The sequence below is a fragment of the Budorcas taxicolor genome, chromosome 14, assembly GCF_023091745.1.
Source record: "Budorcas taxicolor isolate Tak-1 chromosome 14, Takin1.1, whole genome shotgun sequence".
Lineage (NCBI taxonomy): Eukaryota > Metazoa > Chordata > Mammalia > Artiodactyla > Bovidae > Budorcas > Budorcas taxicolor.
Window position 1 is genome coordinate 32,949,756 of NC_068923.1, and position 13,288 is coordinate 32,963,043.

Sequence of the window (13,288 nt, forward strand, 5' to 3'; positions counted from 1 at the left end):
CATGCCTTTTCCTGGGGAGTGATAGGGGGCGAGGGGTGACGGCGGGGAGTTTACTTCTAGGAACCTATGTTTCCATATTAATATATTTTACCAGTGAAAAAGACCATCCCTATCCAAAGATTCACACAGGCTATAATTCATTACATCTCTCTCTCACATCTCCAGTTTGTTTTTCTTTCTGTACCTTTTAAATCTGAAATTAACCTTTCATATGTTAATAACTCTAAAAGAATATACTAAATGATCCATTTCTCACTGACCCAGAAAACCCCATGCACCACACACACAATTTATGTGCACACAGGGGCCCACGTAGCCACTGCCAGACAGCCCCACTGACACCTGTGCAGTAGTCCAACCACTATACTCAGAGTGTCTTCCTCCTGATGTCTGCGAGGGCAGGACTCCCTCTAGGACTTGACCCGCCCACAAGTTTTCGGGGTTAGATTCAAGGAATTATTCTTTTAGACTGCTTTTCATGTTCAAAATGAAATACTTTCAGGATTGTTGCTGGAAGGATACCAAACTTACTGATTGATCTGAGGAAGAGTCAGCCTTTTTTCAATACTGATCCTTTCTTCTTGCGAAGTCACACAGCATACAGGACTCTAGTTCCCTGACCAGGTGTCAAACCTGGGCTCCACCAGTGGAAATGCCAAGCCCTAACCACCAGACAACCTGGAAATTCCCTCGGTACTGGTTCTTCAGGCACACATCACATTCATTTTATATTCAATAAATACACGAGTGCCTGGCACGTTAAAGTTTATTGCTAGACGCTTTCTGTATTTATTATGGCCGCACCACGTGGTCTGCAGGTCAGGGATGGACCTGCACCATAGCACTGAAAGCCCGGAATCTGTCCACTAGGCCACCAGGGAACTCCCCCAGATGCTTCACTATATTCTTTGATGCCGTTATGAACGGCATACTGTAGACACATTTCCCAAGGGGTCAATACTAAAATATGAGCTATATTAAAACACTGATATATGAGAGTCCTATTTTGTAATTCATCAGCTTTCACCTTCATTGATTCTTAGATTTATCGGTTGACATCTGAACCTTCCAGAGTTTTTACAAACTGTATTCAAAAAAATAACTTCTTTCTTCCTTTCTCTGACATCCATGCCCTCAGGGACCGCGTGGCCTGATGAGAGACACAGACAGCAACCCCCGCAAATAAATTCCTAGACACACGTGAAGCCGTTCTGAAAACAGGCCGCCCACAGGCCCTACTCTGGGTGTAGAGTCACGTCTCACCACGTCTCAACCTCGGCCCAAACAGAGGCAGCACGGTGCTTCAAGGCTGGGGGCGACCCAACAGTGTCATTCAGGTAAATGACATTTTAAAGGCAAAAGTAAACTATTCCTGGCTTGCCAACACAAATATTTTTCTGGTCTATATGGAGAGAATCACCAGTAATGAAATCTACTGTGGTAAATTTCTAGTTTTACCCCCAGACTTTATTTAATCACAGTGCATCTCACTGCACTGCTGGACCGTACTGGTTCACATATTCCAAGGGACTTTCCATCCACGTTTATAAGCGGGCTTTTCATTTTCTTTTTCATGTGTGAACCCTCTATTGCTTCACAAAATAAAGTGAGAACTTGAATGTTTTCTGTGTCCCAGCAGCAAAGGCTGTGTCCCTGTCCACAAAGCCACAAGGAAAGAGCACCCTGCTAGTATCTCCGAGCCCCTGACTGCTGGCCACGGCTTCCCCAACCTCCCCTCTGTGCAAGACCATGAGCGCTGATGTCACAGGGCCAACGGCACACACAGCCGCAGGTGCCACAGCAGGGACTCTTTCCAAACCCTGTGGCACATGTTTAGGGACTGCGGGTGCTTTGAGAAGTCCTGAGTCCTAGGTCCTATCCAGAGGTGGGAGGGCAGCGCCGGGCAGCAGGTTTCAAGGATGTTAAGAGTTGTCCCAATATGCAACAAGCTGAGATGATCATTGGACCCGATGTGACATTTTTCCAAATTCTATAACTGTTTCAAATTCACGATCATGCACTGACCTGGTCCACGTCACACGCCAGTCGAAGTAGCACAGGAAATGTGCGCTTATAGAGCTGGTACATGGGTGGGGGGCCCTGGCCACCATCAGGCATCTGAGTGGCTTTCCCCAGCATAAACATAACCACGCTGTGCAGAAGTTCACAGGCCGCAACCTGAAACAGGCCAGGGGTCCAACAAAGGTAAAGAGCATTTTGAAATGCTACAGAACGCAGCCCTTTAATAAGAAAAACCTGTGCAGCAAATAACTATCCCACCTATATACGAACTAACATTAAGCAACACTTCCTGTTGTACAAGATTAATGCTTCTGTTCACTCTGCTCTGGAGCCAAGAGCTGAGAACAGAGACGTAAAAGATCCAGGCACTGGGACTAACACACTCATAAGAGACACAGTCCCACGGTGCTGTATCACAGAACACTGCTCCATTTGTGAGCACACCTTAACTGTTACTTCCTGAAAATCTATTTTTAATGAACAAAATGTGGCAATGTACAAATTAATAGAAAACCTTGAGACCATCTGTTTTGAATCTCCCAAGTTGAATAGAGAATTAAGCACAGACTAAAATATCCCTTCTCAACCCCCTGTGCCCTGTATTCTCTACGATGAAGAATTCTAGTGCGTTAATGTTTTATCATCTATTCAGACTCTTTTTCCAAGGATACCGACTTCTGATAACTGAGCAGTTTCCCATCACTAAGCTAGAGAAAACACAAAGCCCATGAAACACAACACATCTCTCCTAAGCAGCACATGGCTGACCACGGCAAGTGATGAGTGAGTACCTTGGTGTGTCTGTCACCCGCCGAGAGCGCCAGCTCTGTGACACGTGGCAGGAACAGGTCCAGGTGAATGACGGGCTTCATGTCCACGAAGGGCACTGCGAAGCTGAGCCTCCTCTCTCTGTCCCAAGCCACACAGCCCCTGGCCCGCTCCTCGGGGGACGCCGCTGTAGGGGAGATGCCGGTCAGCCCCTCTTCCCCTCACCGGGACGGCCCTGGCCCACCCCATCCTGCTCTGTTTATCACACACACGGGGCAGCAACATCGGAAACCACCACACACTGCTTCTAATCTGACTGAAAGTCAGATTATTTTTAAACAAGTCTAATAGTCTGGAATGTTTAATTTTCAATTTCAGTTAAGTTACTCTTCTGTGAAAAAATGATAAATGAACAATACTTTCATAAATAGTTCCTCTTTATAACACATATTTTTCTAATATACATTCTAACTGCTGAAATGCCAAAATTACCAGTACATTTAGGATGAATTTTAAAACTAAAAATACAAATTTTTACTCATCAAAAAACCCTAATTCTGATCAAAAACAACTAAAAATATCCAAACATTAAGAATATTAGTATTCAAAGAGAGAACTCTGAATTCCTGACACGATGTTTAACATAAAGGCCTATCCAGCTAGACTCTGCTTAAAAAATGAACAAATGCCAGACCCTGAAGATAGGAACCCACAGGCTTCAGGGCATGGCAGAAGCATTCACTCCATTAGACAAAATACAGTTCCTCAAAATCTTACTTGAAAGACATAAATGACACACGGGAGCAAGTATCAGAAGACACTGTGACCTGTGTGCATTCAGCTGAGGGGCCCGCATGCCTCAGGGGTTGAGTTACTTTCAGGAAACGTCACCTGTTAGCAGGTTTTTGTTGATCTGTCCCCCGAGACGGCCAAGTACTTGCACTACTCGAACCCGTGTTTCTTCTAAGGACAGTGCTTCATTCTGCAAATGTGGAGACAATAAGAAACAACCTTGAGCTCAAAGAAAGACCCTCTCTACCGCTGATGTCCTCAATGTCTCCTTATAATCCTCCACGGCACTGCCGTCATTTTACTGCAAAATCATGAAAAAAAGCCACAATTCTTCCACTTTTGCAGCCAATGTCCATTTTCTAGGTCAGCAGTTCCTGTTTCGGGAGTCCTTATTCCATTAAAAAATACTGAGGATTCCCACAGAGCTTCTGTTATTGTGGGTCGTATTTACCAGTATTTATCTTGTTAAAACTTAGCTTCCCTGGTGGCTCAGATAGTAAAGAATCTGCCTGCAATGAGGGAGAGCCAGGTTCCATCCCTGGGTCGGGAAGATCCCCTGGTAGAGGGCAAGGCAATCCACTCCAGTATTCTTGCCTGGAAAATCCCCTGGACAGAGCAGCCTGCCAGGCTACAGTCCACGGGGTTGCAAAAAGTCAGCACGACTGATGGACTAACACTTTCACTTTTTACTATTTAAATACTTGTCATTTTATTTAAAAACACTGAACCCATGACATGTTAACAAATTACATACTTTTAGGAAAACTAAGGATATATTCCAAATAAACAACCTCAGGCAAGTGGTGCTGTTCACATTTTGCATCTGCGACAGACTTCTGGGCTATGACTAGAAAAGGGAGGAGGACTTCATAGTTTTTCTAGGAAACTAGGGTTTGCTTTGCTAGTACTCCAAAACTGAAGCAGTAGTTTCTTACGGGTTAGTTACAATGTGGAGTGTGAGCCCACATCAGGGAAGTTTATGCAGTCTATTACAGTACAATCCGCTGGCTTTATCTTACACTCGGTTTAGGAACACAATGTATTGCTCATCTGGAGATACCGGTTCACCGGCAGCAAAGATTCTCAGATGTGCTCCTGAAGTGACAGGCCCGCTCTCTATTCCAGAGAAAACGTCAGCCAGACACTGAGCAGCCAGGAGTCCATTGCCATGCTTCCAGTAACAATGGTGCTCACAGGGGAGGCGGCTGCTCAATGCTCCCTGAGGCCAACCACCAGCACCTCCTGCACCAGCACACGAAGACGGTACACCGTGTGTGCTCAAGGGTCGAGGCTTCGTGAAGCTTAAAGGAACAGCACCACCCACCACTGCACAGTGCAAACAATCACGAGTGAAAACAGTTCTGGTCTTGCACTCTGGGACCCCCGGGCCCTATGCCTGTAAAGAAACGTGCAAAACTAGAGATATTCTCAAGAAACTTTATCTTCTTTTACCTAAATATGATAAAATAATTTAAAACTATTAGACACCACTTCTAGTTTCCTTCAAGTCTCCCAATCAAAAGCTGTCAAGAGAGTAGCCCCCACTTGCCACAAGTAGAGAAAAGCCCTTGCAGCAACAAAGACCCAGCACAGCGAAAAATAAGTAAAAATTAAAAAAAGAAATAAATGCATTTCTGATCCTATAACAGAAACTGTCAAAAATAATGAGATCAGAGGAAACTTCCTGAAAGCTTGCAATACCAGTTCTAGATATTAAGTTGCTGCTGCTGCTGCTAAGTCACTTCAGTCGTGTCCAACTCTGTGTGACTCCATAGATGGCAGCCCACCAGGCTCCCCCGTCCCTGGGATTCTCCAGGCAAGAACACTGGAGTGGGTTGCCATTTCCTTCTCCAATGCATGAAAGTGAAAGTGAAAATTAAGTCACTCAGTTGTGTCCAACTCTTAGCGACCCCATGGACTGCAGCGCACCAGGCTCCTCCATCCATGGGATTTTCCAGGCAAGAGTACTGGAGTGGGGTGCCATTGCCTTCTCCGAGATGTTACGTTACACTAACTCAATTTTCTCTATTTACATGATTTTTATCTCTTACATTATGTGCCACATCTAAAAAAACTGGTCGTAAGAAATTATCACTGGGCAAAAAACATAAAAACTGCCATGAACTAAACTCGACAAAATGACCTATTTCAGATATAATAAGTAAATGAGGCAATCTTATACTTCAATATCAGTGTGGCAACTGCTTATTTCAAACAAAAAAAACAAGATCAAGACAATAACACGGTTTACATGTTAACATGGTTTACATTTTTATCACTAAATATATACTGAAATTATTTTCATACTGTACACCAACTTATATGTAACAATGATATTTTAAATGAAGATTTTTACTACTCATGAGCATCAGAATCTGATCTCTCCACTATTTAAGGTAAAGAAAATATAAGGGTCTCTTACAGATGAAATGTTCTTTATCCGTTTCAGATGCTTTAACACATCTTTAGTAAATCCTTTCTGGACAGCCCGAGAAAGTGCCGACACTTCCCAGTTATTCTGGGTCTCATCTGCCAAGGGTAAACAGAAGTCAATTTTAAATAGCACTCATTTGTTTAGTTATAAACACAAGGGGAAAGACACTAGACTACCATACAGAGACATTAAAATCCTAATTTAAAGTATGATTAAAAATGAACTTTCTAGAACAAAAATATTAATAGTGGTTGTCTCAGTTTTAGACACCATTACCAGTTTCTTGGAGGGACTTCCCTGGTGGTTCAGTGGCTAGGACTCTGCACTCCCAATGCAGTACTAAATCAGTCATATTTGAAAAACCAATAAAAATCAGGTGAAATTAGGTCAAAATATAACTTTACTATTGGATATTCTTATAGTTTTAATACCTGTTTGATTTATTAAATAAGGTTTTCTTTGCAAGACAATAAATTAGAATTTATAAGATGCTCAAGATGTTTAAGAATTCTTCCCCTTGAAGATTTTATAAATTTTGCTAGGATATACATGAGTAAGTAACCTATAAGTAGTTTTAATACCTCAGTTATACTTATGTCCAATTATACTGAAATGAATTGGAAAGATTACAAAAATACCAACCAAATGTATTTTGAATGCATAATATGTAGAAATACCAACACATGTATTAGATTACCATTTTAAGATACACATCAAAACTCTTCTATACTTTACCTGATAAGGCTGAAGTTTTCAGATATCCATCAAGGCTAGGCAGAATATCCTTATAATAGGGTTGAATTACATGTTTGCAGATATAAACTGACCATTCTTCCAGGGCATTCAGGCCGGCTTCTGCCAGTGGGGCATAGCTCAGGCCCAGTTTAAAAGCCATCTGTACATGAGAACAAATGAGATAATGAACACCAGGAATTTAGTACTGAGAGAGGGCTTCTTAAATGACAAGCCTTTCCTCTGTCGGAACCATGCAGGCTGGAGAGAAGGGGCACTGAAGCCCCCTCAGGAAGGCCCGACCACGCAGGATGCTGGCGGGGGGTGGGGATGGGGGTTCTGACATGTGAGTGCCGCTGTGACTGCCACGTTTCTCGGAACCATGACCCCCACAAGTGATGTGCCCACCTGCAACGCGGGGACGTAGGCTCTGACGTCAAGTGCGATGATGTCATGTGGCAGGGATAGGACAAAGGTCAAACAGGAGGCCAGGAGTTCATCTTTGTACTGCTTCATCTTAACTGACACCTCGGCAGGAAAGACAAGGTTAGTGCTATGCACCTGAACAGAGCCTTCAGTTCCACCATCGACTACGAGACATCTGATTTGCAAATACGAAAAATGAAGGTACTTATCTCCAGCAAAAGTTTGTGTTGAGTACTTAGTTCCCATCATGTGGAAAAGCTAAAGAATCTATGGACCCTGAGTCATCATCACTAAAATTATTGTGAGAAACCTCAGGGGACTTCGGAAGCACAGTGACTTTCTCTGCCAGTGTTTTCAACCCCCCCGACCCCCACGTGGATTAAGCAACCCATTTCATCTTTAAATAATATATGATAAGACTGGATAAAGCTTTTGAAAGTTACCTCTTTACCGAATTTTGAAAACAAAGCAAAGCAGGAATGCTTCTCTGGATCCTCAGGAGACGGTTTCTGACTCTTTGGACCTACGCCCTGTCAGATAAAACAGGCAATGAGCTCAGAGAATGATAACCAGATAGTCCCATGTTCTAATCTGGCGGTTCCCACTGGTCCTTGTGAGGGGACCCATTCTCATTCTGCTGAGGCCTCATGCAGAGAGGAAGACACTTCAGGCAGAGGCCCATGAGGAAGCACGTGTGAGCTGGGAGGGGGACCACTGGCCAGGAGTCAGGGGCCCAAGTCCACTCCCCGTGCCGGTCATCTGACGTGCACGCCTGTGAGCTGAGACAGCTGCTCACAACTAGAGCCCCTGGACACTGACGCGCCACTCTCCATCCTTAGGAGCTACCAGATCCCCAGGCAGCCGTGCCCAGAGGCTCTGAGGACTTGAGTCTGGAAAGGGCGCCAGTGATGCTGCAGGTGGGTCCTGGCGCCATGCACACATCAGAACCTCTGTAGAGCTCACAGCACCAGCCAGATGCTCGCCAGTCAGACGGGAAAATGGGGAAAACATTCCCCATTAAACTTTTAAACAGTGTCATGCAACTGCCACTCACATCAGTTTTTCAAAATACAAATAACAAAAGTAGCAGACTTTAAAACTGCAACATGCTGTACAATACCATATTTTAGAATGTATTTATACACACTCGTGCAATCTAAAATACACAGGAATATTCAATGTCCCTCAAAAAACACTTACCTCAAAATACTTTATCTTCTTGGCATTTCTCACAGCAAGAGAAAGCAGTTTGTAGAAACCACTAATGAGTGGCGACCGTGTAGACTGCAGAATTAACTGATATGAGAAGGAATGCACCCACGGCCCAAAAAATTCTACATGTTTCTCAGGAAGAATCTCCCTGTAAAAACAAATGTAAAGCTTAACAAAGAAATCCTCATCGTATACTTTTACTCCGCTTTGAAATTCTAAGTGACATAATCAAAACAGAATCATTATCTGTGACTCCATTGTACCCCACTTTCAGGTGTGTCTGTACTCTTTAGTTTCTTCGCTGTGCCGTGTTCTGTGCTCAGTCGCTCACTCATGTCCAGTTCTTTTCAACCCCACAGACTATAGCCCATCAGGCTCCTCTGTCCATGGGACTCTCCAGGCAAGAATACTGGAGTAGGTTGCCATTTTCCTCCCAGGGGATCTTCCCAACCCAGGAATTGAACCCATGTCTTCCGCATAGACAGACAGATTCTTTACTGTCTGAGTCACCAGGGAAGCCCCCTTATTGTCCTTACCTGAGGATCTTTTAAATACAATTAAAAAAAAAAAAATTCAACAGCTATTAGATCTATTTTAAAATTTCATATAAGCTGTTTTAGATTTTAAGTCCTACTATTTCATTTCTTGTACTACATAAGTGATTCTCCTATGTCATAGCCAACAACTGATAGTATCTACTCTTAAGTATACAGAACTTTATGAATACCTGCAGAACTCCACCAGGTTGATGAAAGCAGAGAAGTCTTTGGGTTTTGCAGGATGCAGGTTAGCAGCTGGATCTGAGGTCGGGATCACCCAAATGCCAGCAGCTTTGTTTTCATCCTTGAAAATCAGTTGCACCAAAAACACGGTACCGTTCAGTCATTCAACAAATGACTCAGCAAGTGACCCACAGACATGGGTGAGGCTTTGAGCAAGGAATGCAACAGTGAGGAGGCAGAGATGGGCCCAAAGCTCACAGTCAGATAAAAATGACAGAACCCTCAGAACATGCTACACAGGAGGCCACAAGGGATGCAGTAAGTAGGAATAAAAGTGAAAACACAGAAAGATCTGGGGGCGGGGCGGGGCACAACTTCTCACAGGAGCCACAGTGCCCAGACAGAGGCAGAATCTCAAAACACAAGACAGTTATCAGTAGTGACGAGATTTCAAAATGAGAGACAGAGGACCAGTGGCTACTGTTAGGTAAAACTTAAATATAAACATGTTCAATTTGTGTTTCAGACCCAGGTGGAAATGTCAAACAGGCAGGAAGGAGGGCAAGGCTGGAGACCAGGCATGTCCCGGGAAACACCAACAGAGACGACGGTGACCCGTCGGTGGGGTGTGGGGGAGCAGGGACACAGAGACTAAGACAGGTGCTCTGCACGCAGACATGTGGCCAACCGTCTCAGGGAGTGAGCACGTCTGCTCAGGAAATTACTTTAGACGTGAATGAATAAAAAGCCTGAAGAGTGACAGGCCACTCCTCAATGGCCCCGACAACCAGCACAAAAACTTGGCCCTGACAAGTGCAGCCAAGGCCAGGGCTCTGCCCCTGTAGGACCCCTGACCACACGGCCTCAGCCGTGGAAGCCAACATGCAAACTTGATTCCAGGAACCACTGGACTCAGAAACAAACTACCTTAGGTGACAGTCTCACTACCTGAGTGTCCTGTCTCCTCAGAGGGACAGCAGCTCCAAGCTAGCAACCTCATGCCCAGTCTGATCTTTGAGCCCAGCCAGAAAAACGGTGCAGAAACGTGGGAGGCATGGCCTTTCCTGCCCTCCCTTCTACCGTCTCCAGAGCCTGGAGTCCCCCTGGCTATTAATCGAGGAGCACCAGGGTGCCCAGACCCTCTGCAAAAACCCACCTCTACACAAAATAAGACTAGTCTCTACTGTTGTTAAGTCAAGAGTCCTAATCCTCCCAACAACTTTTTCCAAAAAATTGCTTTAACTTATTAAACATATAAATTACTTCTTGAACAATCTGATACAGAATATATTCTGCACACTGGGCAATTCAAATATCAATAGAAAAGTATCAATGACATGTATTAATGCTGATAAACCAATTTCCTGCCATCCTCTACAAATGTAAGACTTGCTCCTGAATACTGCAGCATGCAGATACAGCTGGTACAAAAATGATGCAGAATTGCTACTGACAACATCGTCTAACCTCTTGTTCTCCAACATTCTGCTTTTCCAGCGTAAGATCCAGCTTTTCAACAATCTTCAAAACTGATTTTACAAATTCATCATATAGCAAACGATTCAGACTTTGAAGAGAGGAATTCACAAAGACAAATGCTTCATCTGCTAAGAGAGAATCCTGAAAGTAAAGAAAATAAATTTCAAAATGCTGCACAAAACAGAGTCAGTACGAGTATTAAATCAGCATTGACACATAAAGACGTACACGTGTAATTAGGTTTTATGGAAACACTTGTGTAAACTAGAGCAGACTTACCTCTAAGTTTTCAAGCTGTAAAATACAGACATCTTTCTAATTATTAGGACAACACCATTTCAGTCTGACATGACTTAAACAGTCACGTAACACACATAAACAGTAGTGAGTTGAGAAGGTTTAGGCCAACCTCGTCCAAGTATTTACTCCATTAATGCATGTGTGTGTGTGTGTGTGTGTGTGTGAGAGAGAGAGAGAGAGAGAAAGAGAGAGAGATGCCTCCTTGGTGGCTCAGTGGTAAAGAATCAGCCCACCAATGCAGGGGATGTCAGAGATGTGGTTTCAATCCCTGGGTTGGAAGATCCCCTGGAGGAGGGCATGGCAATACACTCTAGTGTTCTTGCCTGGAGAATCCCATGGACAGAGGAACCTGGTAGGTTACACTCCATGCAGTTGCAAAGAGCTGGACATGACTGAGCGACTGAGAATATACACAAGCAGTGTGTGTATACACACATCTATACACTATATACACACGTTCTGTATGTCTATATGCAAATGCACATGCATGTACGTATATACATGTGCACTTATAAACACACATGTACTCACATACACGTGCATATATAGATATGTATAATATACATCTATCCTCAGAAGGGACTAAAAAGCTCTATAATCTATTATTTCTTTCAAAGTGAAATATTCTATCATTCCAAACACATAGACCAGTTACGCTGTCTTCACTCAAAAGTCTATGGAACTTAACCTCAAAATATACCTATTATCACATATAAGAAAAAACATTTTAGTAATACTGCTATACTACTTTACTAATACCTTAATAAGAAAAACTCCTGAGGCTGCACAGGACAGGAACCATCTACTGACAAAAACTGCTTTTCCTAGAATACCCATGCTCTGTCAGACACTACGTGAAATGGTGACCAACCTGGCTTGGAGCAGATACTGCAGAAACACCTGCCAGCAACACAGGAAGCAGGAGGGGTGGTTCTAATGTTGACAGAACTGTGCACCCGTCTCCATCCTGTCACATCACCCTTAACAAATACAGAGAGCACAGCTCTCCCACCATGATAACACTGCCACATTTCTGATACCTTGGTATCTGAAACTCTGGTACGGAGTTTCTTAAGCTAAAATGAGGACTTGGCTACAACTACTCATTAGTTTCAAATGAGTTCTATGACTTTGCTCCTCTAATCTGATTTTTTTCCAAGTCTCACTTTATCCTTATTTACATTACTCGAAGTACTTAAAAAAAAAAAAAAATTGACTGAAAGTAAAACAGGCTTCTGAAATAATTAAGCCTCCAGTGTGAACTATGGACACTGTAGGGGAGCCAAAGCGCTTCGGTGGCTTTCAGCTGCAGTGTTTACCATCGTCTGGTCACAGCTCAGCAGGCTCCTGAACAGGTCCACATAGTCTCTGCAGGTGGGCACTCTCCACTTGCCGGTCCTGACTTCCCCCAACACTCCGGGGTCCTCAGACTCGGGCTCGGCTCCCTGGCGGGAAAACAGACAGCCAGCCACGCTGAGGAGGGACGGAGAAGAGCAGCACTGCTGTGCTTCCCAATGTGCATTCCCGGAGCTAAGGGAGCCCCCGGCTGAAGCATGCAGGTTGGTTGAGGAAGACAGCACGTTATGAAAGCACAATAAAAAAGCTAGGAAAAAGTCACCATTCTCTAGGACGGAAATGGTGATGTACGAACTAAGCTTCAAAACAATACCCAATAATTCACCTCCTCACACAGCTCTCTCATCTCATCCTATTTTCTCTAACTGAAGTAAACTTAAAACAAGCCTCCCATTATATACTAAGTATTTTGTCCTAGAGTTTCAAGGGGAAAATATCCTTTTGTAAAAATGTAGGTATGGTAATAAGGTTATGTTTAAAGATGTCTCACACCCAGAAGTTTATTTATCTGAAAAATAGGTATTACATCCTACACTTACCAAAATCTAAGGCATTGCTAATAATAGAAAGGCCATTTTTTTTTCCCCATAAGAATTACCAATCATTGCAAGTAATTCACACATTCGTCTGCAATTTCAAACACCTGAATATAATATTAACATTGCATTTGGGAAAGCAGCTATCACATACTATAGAAAGTAATGGTTATTCGTTTAAGTGACAACCATCCTATTGGACAACTTCATTAAAAAAAATCTTTCAGGCAATCAAAAAGGCCACTTTTGTATATTTACAGACTAAAAGTTCCAGCAACATCTCTAACTTGCAGGGTGACAAAAGACTAATTTTCAAAGCATAGATTCAGAATTTACCTTTTGAAGGATCACTGGCTTAGAACATATTCTGATTAAACTTTGATGTACTAAAAAAAGAAAATAAAAACAAAAATGAAAAATTACACTGAAAAATACTAAACTCTCAACAGACAGCCATTTGAATATATAGTACCTCTTGGTTTTTTCTCTAAGTTTGCTAACACCTTTAA

The 13,288-nt window shown here is 43.1% G+C and overlaps 1 protein-coding gene across 1 annotated transcript in view; it reads right to left on the reverse strand.

The window, feature by feature from the left end:
* Window positions 1-13,288, reverse strand: part of PRKDC (protein kinase, DNA-activated, catalytic subunit) — a 133,134-nt gene that overhangs the window by 104,165 nt on the left and 15,681 nt on the right. Inside the window, exons 14-25 of the mRNA XM_052651856.1 lie at window positions 13,116-13,165; window positions 12,207-12,332; window positions 10,576-10,728; window positions 9,114-9,229; window positions 8,375-8,534; window positions 7,618-7,704; window positions 7,157-7,276; window positions 6,752-6,911; window positions 6,005-6,111; window positions 3,682-3,772; window positions 2,814-2,977; window positions 2,026-2,178 (exon numbers count right to left, since the gene is read on the reverse strand). Coding sequence (XP_052507816.1) covers window positions 2,026-2,178; window positions 2,814-2,977; window positions 3,682-3,772; window positions 6,005-6,111; window positions 6,752-6,911; window positions 7,157-7,276; window positions 7,618-7,704; window positions 8,375-8,534; window positions 9,114-9,229; window positions 10,576-10,728; window positions 12,207-12,332; window positions 13,116-13,165 — 1,487 coding nt within the window. The remainder of the gene's footprint in view (window positions 1-2,025; window positions 2,179-2,813; window positions 2,978-3,681; window positions 3,773-6,004; window positions 6,112-6,751; window positions 6,912-7,156; window positions 7,277-7,617; window positions 7,705-8,374; window positions 8,535-9,113; window positions 9,230-10,575; window positions 10,729-12,206; window positions 12,333-13,115; window positions 13,166-13,288) is intronic.